Source organism: Hydra viridissima, unplaced genomic scaffold, assembly GCF_058129835.1.
Source record: "Hydra viridissima isolate aposymbiotic clone 2 unplaced genomic scaffold, HvirCarnegie_v1 scaffold_3, whole genome shotgun sequence".
Lineage (NCBI taxonomy): Eukaryota > Metazoa > Cnidaria > Hydrozoa > Anthoathecata > Hydridae > Hydra > Hydra viridissima.
In genome coordinates, this window is record NW_028324302.1 from 15,897,074 (window position 1) to 15,904,377 (window position 7,304).

The 7,304-nt window shown below is 30.1% G+C and overlaps 1 protein-coding gene across 1 annotated transcript; it reads left to right on the forward strand.

Moving 5' to 3' along the window:
- The first annotated feature begins 5,052 nt into the window (after positions 1 to 5,052).
- Positions 5,053 to 6,942, forward strand: LOC149891189 (uncharacterized). The gene is made up of 2 exons (XM_090083465.1): positions 5,053 to 5,721; positions 5,937 to 6,942. The coding sequence occupies exons 1-2, from the start codon at positions 5,171 to 5,173 to the stop codon at positions 6,190 to 6,192; spliced, it is 807 nt and encodes a 268-aa protein (XP_089939591.1). The 5' UTR covers positions 5,053 to 5,170; the 3' UTR covers positions 6,193 to 6,942.
- Positions 6,943 to 7,304: the final 362 nt, after the last annotated feature.

A 7,304-nucleotide genomic window follows, 5' to 3' on the forward strand; every position in this document is an offset into this window, starting at 1 on the left:
AAGTAAACTTAAAAAGGTTTCAAAAAAAAAAAAATTATTGGTTCAATCCATTCCGTTTTAATCCAATATGGCTACTGCCTTGCTATACATCATACATTAATGCATCACGTTGTCACACACTTTTCACGCCGTACATATTTTCCTATTTATCACACCCTGCCATTTACATCTATTAGATATCTCATTGATTATCCCTATATTAAACATGTTTCTTAGTTGTATTCCCATTTTTGAACAACTTCAATCCAAATAAAATAAAAAAAGGATAAGTTTTACAGCAAATCTTGCATCATAAAAAAAAACTGTTAGAATAAAAATAAATTGCCCTATTATAGGGGCAGACGCCAATACACTTCGAAGACGTGCACACCTTTAAAATTAATCTGCGTCTGAATTCAGATTGTTTATTTAAAACTATTTCGTACTTAAACTTGATCTTGTTAGAATTTTTTAAAAATACCTCATCAGATTAACAAATGTTGAAAAGGTCTAAAGCTCAAAACGCTGGCACGAATCTCGTAATGGTGGCAATAAAATTAAAAAAAAAAAAAACTTCGAGATGACGAAGGGAAAGAACAAAAACCCTTGATTTAATTACAAGACTTTTTCGTATCAAAAGAAAACTGTCAACTTTCATTTGCACCTCCAAGGTTTAAAAAGTTTTAAAATCGCATTTAAAAAATGATGGCGGCATTAGATTATCCTTTGTTTTTAAAAAATAGCTTTGTGTTGTCTTTATCACCCAATCATTTCATGATGCACGCATTCCGCTCCTTCATTGGATACATTCATTATTATGTCGTGATTAAGTGCATTTCTCATCATTTTGTGAGTGGATAGAGTTTTTAAAAGATGATTCATTTTTACACATCCCGCACCCCTACACCCCTACATAACTCTAGAGTTTTCTTGTTTTGAATCGTTTGAAAAAATAAAATAAATCTTTATTTACAGTTTTTAAATAATTTTATTTTCATAAATGATATTTTAAAATATTATTTTATAAAATATCATATATGATAATGCTAACGAGTTGTCATATTTATTAACTAGCAAACTTCATTAAACTTTAACCAATTCATTATCGATGACAAATCTTAAGAATATTGAGAATCTTAAGAATATTGAGAATCTTAAGAATATTGAGAATATTAAGAATCTTAAGAATATTGAGATTAAAACAACATATTTTATAGGTAAATTAGGCTGACTACAACGCGAGAAAAACGTGAATTTAAAATTCAAGATCTGAAAAGTCATTAACCCATAAAGAACAGCGGGTTATTTACTACCCAAGAAGGGTTTACTTTTACGTGCCACAGAACAAATTTTGTCCGTTTGATCTGCAACTTTAAAACATCGATCATGTTCAATTTTTGCAGATCAAACTGATACACTTTGTGTCCGTGGCATGTAAAAACAAATTCTGGTGAAATAACCTGCTGCACTTAATTTGTTAAACAGGTTTTTAAAGAGAATAAACATATTTATTAACAATGAAGATTCCGTAATACTTTTTAGTGGCTTCCTTTTTTAAACATTTCAAAGGAAGCAAGAAAGTTCCAGACTTACAGACCGACAGAATTGCCGATGATTTGCGCCGAATCAATTTTTGGATACGATCTTCATTCCAAGAACATGACAAGCATTAATGAAAATCTGTAACTAATCTCGGTTTTGTTTGGTCGTCAGGGAATAAACATTTATTAAAGTAAACACTTATGGTTTCACTAACAGAAAACATTTTACTTTAAATAAAATGTTTATTTTTTGGTATTGTTGGAACTCGAAACGAGAGTATTGTTAAACAAAACGAAGTTCAAGACCATAACAAAAAGAAAAACACGTCATTTAACAAAATGGTTAATTCTCATTTAATCTACGGTTTATGATTGTTTTGATATCCTGCCAATAAGTTTTAATTGAACCAACATCTTAAAACACTTTCCGTCTTGAGTTATCTCGAGAAACAAGTGCTCAAATAATGTTCCGGTGTAGGAGACACGGTATACTTAATCGGTAAGGATCACTGACAGTAACTCCTCCCGACGGTACAAATCGATCACGAAGTGATCCATATTCAGGTGTTAGACAATGTACTTGGGTACCGAACACTTAGCTGTTTTTTTTGCATTATAAACCAAGAAATAAACAATTGATTAGTCTTCGAACTTAAAATTTGATTTGCAGTTATTATTTAAAGTTAGTCAAAATTTTAAAAGATTTTAAGTTTTTTTTTCTTTTTATTTCGATCGTCTAAAGATTATTTTATTTCAATCAAATCATATTGTTAAGTGGTCACACTTTAAATGCTCTGTATCACAATTATAAACTATTAAAATGATATTTTGAGTTACTGCCTTTAGTTTGACTTTGTATACAGCTGATATGTAGCATGCATGGCCGCCGAGAGGGGGGGGGGTGGTGGTGGATGGGGAAGATTCCCGGGGCCCCGTGTCGGTGCAAATAATTTTTTAAAGTAATTTTTAAAAGATTTCAATAGTTTTGACTTTTAAAAGATTTAATTAACTTTTGTTTTTAATTTTTAATGAACAGAGCACACTTCTTTTGGGTATATAATTATTAATAATGAGGGCCCCTTAAGAAAACTTCCCCGGGGCCCGAATTTTCTCTCGGCTGCTATGGTGGCATGTTAATTTCAACACACACAACGCAGTCTTCGGGTTAAATCATTTACTTGAAATCTTAGTAGCAAATTGAAAAAGTTAAAAAAATATTTATCTTTCTTTAAAATTAGTAAACTTAAATTCAAGTTCACATGAAAATGTATCATTAATAAAAAGTATAAACAAAGTTATAAACAATTTCACCCCTAGTTGGCCTTTTAAATTAGAGAAAAGACTTACGATGTTTTTGCAAACGTATCAATTAAATATTAAAACTACATCCATTCGTAAAATTAAACAAACGAAACAATCAACGTCATTAATTAAATTGTGAAATGAAAACTCCAACGAGAGATTGATTCAATTAATTCGTAACTTCAATTAACTTCTCGAAATTTTTTTTTGCTAGGGCTGACGTAACTTTAATTAACTTGCTCGAAATGTTTTTTTTTGCTAGGGCTGACGTAAATCAATTAACTTGCTCGAAATTTCGCAACCGGCCATTTTTACGAAAAACTACTACCGAAAGCTTTTTCTACTTAATCATTTTTTAGTAACCTTCTTTTAAAGAATATTATACGCATACATTAAGAATTGTTTGATTCTTATTTCGGTTTTCATGAAAATATTCAGAATTTTAAAGTCCAAATAATTTTAAACTATGTAAAAAACTATTAATAATTATAATAATTAACTATTTTGTACATACTGAAATATTTTCAAAATAAATGCATTTTTGTAACAATCACAATTTGTCATTCGAATGCATTGGCCTATTTCTTCTCGCATCGTCTCACTTGTTTCTTGGCTAAGACCTTGACATCTTCTCTGTTGCTGAGAACTGAGGCTAAGAGGTGCTTTGAGTCCCAATGCTCCTTTGCTGGAGCCCTCATCATCTTCTCTTCCTCTGAATCAATGGCCTCAGCATACAACTTTAAGTATCAAATACCATCTTCAGCACAAGCACCTAGAGAACGGAAACCTGCCCACTCTAATTAATCTTACCAAACCACCGTCGTGTGGAATATGTTGACATGTTGATGACACAAGAACTATAGAATATTTGTATTGCTGAATTTGGAATTTGAAATAAATTCTCAGTGTTAAAAATTTGCTGCCAACCAGCTTGGAGGTTGGTAGGGGTATTCTCTTTTTATGGATTTTTATTAAGTTGAAAAAATGTTATAATCACATCTTAATTGATAGCATAAAATCCGTAATTTTATCTAATTTCATATCATTTACTTATACGAATCATAAATAACGATCAAAATGCAAATAATAAAAAATAGATTTTGCAAACAATACTTCAATAAATTCATTATTCTCAACAATACAAATAAAAGTAATTGTAATTGTAGCTCTTTAAAAATTTACAATAATTGATCTTGCATCTGGAACTTAATTTTGTGAAGAAATAAAGTTATATAAAATTACCATTTATAAAAAGCCCCACATCGCTAGTGACGAACTTTAACGCAATTTTAATAACAGAATTTTTTTGTTAACTGATGCAACATAATATTTTTACAATTAAATCTTATAATTTATTCCGTTGATGAGAGTAAGATCGTAAATAGTAATTGATTTTCGGAAAATTAAAATTTTCCTCGTTCGAAATTAAACTGACACGGCTTTGTTTAATCATGAATGTTAGTCTCTTTTTTACTTGAAACTAAAAAATCTGATCAGCACAAAAAAAAAAAAGAATTGTTGCCAAAAAGCTTTGATTTGGTTGATTTGTCCATCACAATAACCTGAGGACAAATATTCGTAGTTTCGTTGTTTTTTCCAAGAAAACTGTTCGTAAAGTAAAGGGACAAAATGTTTGTAATGAGCGCACTATTTTAAAAAAATCTTGCTTCATAAACCATGAACATTTCTTCTTTATTTACGAACATCCGTCAATGACGTACCTAACTTGGTTTATAACACAGACCTCTGGTAGAACCCGCTCCAAGAAAGTCTTCTTTTTTTCGCTTTTTTTTGTTCGCCTTCTTTGACTGTTCAGATATTAGTTTGCATTTTAAAATTTTTATTAATATTTTGTTTTCCAAAATTTTCTAAATTTAATTTTTCTAGTTTTTTTAAGTTTAAATTTATTTCAGATTTCTATTAACATATATCCTATTAACATATATCAATAAGAATCATATATATCTTATCATTGTATATTGTTACATACATCTATATACCCTATTAATATATATCATTATATATCCTGTTTTTATATATTACTATATATAATTTTAGTACGGTAATTCATCTTTATCGTTTATTTTTAAAAAGGTGTACAATCTGTTTTTCCAGTTCGTCCCCCTCTCTACTCCTTCCCCCTCTTTTCCTTTTCTATTAATATTAAATTTTGGGTGTGCTATTGACACACATACGCTGTTTTTGTTTACATAAGAACTTTTGATGTACGGATAGCAACATCAACAAAAAAGGGAAACTTATTTTCACTTCAAAGTAGTTTACATTTAAACAAGCATGCCCGTTTTTTAAGTGTTGCTTTTTAACTTGTTTTACCGAAGTAACACAAAATGAAAAAAGTTGAAAGAGTTGAGTTCATTTTAACAATGTTAGTAATTATTTTAACATGTGCAGCAGAAAGGAAATTAAGTTGGCATGGAAACTCAAAAGAAAGAGAGAGTTATAAACTTGCTAAAAAAAATAGGCCTTGTATTCCTTTAGAGTTTGAAGAACTTATGTCACAATACACGGCGTGGACAGGCTACAATTCTCTTTATGTAGCTGCAACAACCCAAGATGCAGTGCTTTTTCCTAACTTGTTATGGGACACTAAAACAAAAGTAGATTATCTTTATATTTTGGATCAGCTACATAACTTGTATAAACAGGTACTAAATTCCAGTGATCCTAACTCAGCCCTAATATTTAAAAACATGATAGAGTCGCATTTAAATGTAAGCCTTAGCAAAAAAACTGGTGTCAGTGTTAGTAATAGAAAAAGAGGGATATTCAAACAAACAATAATCAGAAGTTCATGTACAAAAACCGATGAGCGAGATCCAGTGACTATGAGAATCAATTTGTGTCAGCAATGTTCAGCAACAACTATAAACATAAATAGGTAATTTGAAAGTTAGTTTAAATGTTTTTCATAAAAATTTGTAAACAACGTTGTTGATAAACTACAGAATAATAAATATTGATGATCTCCACCATCCAAGATCCAAGCACAAACTACATACACCAACCAACCGCCATAATACCACCAAAACACTACCATCCACAAACACCAACCATATACTAAATTTTTGGGATAAAATTGAATATTTTGTATAGGTTTCCACGGTACGTCAATGAAGTTATATGTGGGGAGAACAAATATAGTGGAAGTACGTCGTGCTTCAAAAACGAAGGCGAATGCAAGCAAAATTCAATCATTATGGATTTTTTAGAAAGGACACAAGATTGCGTGCCATTTACGCAAAACGGAAAAACGGTATATGTTGAAAAGTGGGTGAAAACGCAGGAATCCATTGGAATATCCTGTGAGTGCCAATTAAAAGAATCTTCATTTTTTCGAAAATATTTATAGAAAAAAATTGTTTTTCGCTAAACAATACGTAATTAGTTCAATTCAAACAAACTCCAAGGAAAAATACCATTAGAGAAATAAAAATGTTACGAGGAAAAGTCACCAGGTTTTAGCAAGTTGTTTTGATCATCATGTTAATATTTTTTTTTATCTATCATGTTAAAATAGTAAAAATCGTTTTTTTTTGCTGGTGATTTCCCAAATATACTTGACAAGCTGTAATTACGAGAAAATGATTTGTTAAAATACATATCATAAATTTGAATTTTAGAAACATTATTAGAATATAAATACTTTTAGCGGCCACATTAAAAAATGGAAGTAAATTGGAGCAAAAACCAAACATTTTTTGAAAAATATCATTACTTGATTAATCGGTACTATTGATTACGTAATGAGACTAATTATTATGTGTAGGGCAAAGTGCCCTAATAATGGCCGGGTCTTATTAAGAGCCAAATTTGGGTAAGCTTTTATTACATTTATTTATTTGGCGGGGCATTTATCTAGTTGATTAATACAATTTTATGTTTCTTTAATATATCTATGTTTTATTCGAGCTTTTATAAATGTTTCTCTCAGTCTTGATTTTTTAGAAATCTTATTTTTGTCAAGGTTAGTAGAAGTAAATATTTTATACCGACGGAAGTCATTTTGGTTTTTTTCAAGCAACTTTGAGACGCATTTAACGAAGTATTTCTTCGGGTACGGGCTTTATGATATATTTTGATATGTTTTGTTAGTTTATTATGTAAACTGTTTTATTAGTCAACACACGGTAGGCAGAAGCAGAAATGTAGCCTGAACTCCCAGATCTCAAATAGTCTCAACAATAGCCACTCTTTAAACCTTATATAGTACCGACGTGGCCATTATTGTGATCTTAGTGAAATTTATATTGTATAAACCCTATACAGTAAAATTGATTTCCATTTTATTTCAATTGCATCAGCTATTTGTATATACATAACTTATAGGCAAGTGCTGATGTAACATAAATTTAGTGTATAGCTAGTAAATATATAAAATAGTAACTCATCTATACAATACATGTATTACGTAATACATATTCACATAGTATGTAACTATGTATAATGTAATGTTTGCATGCG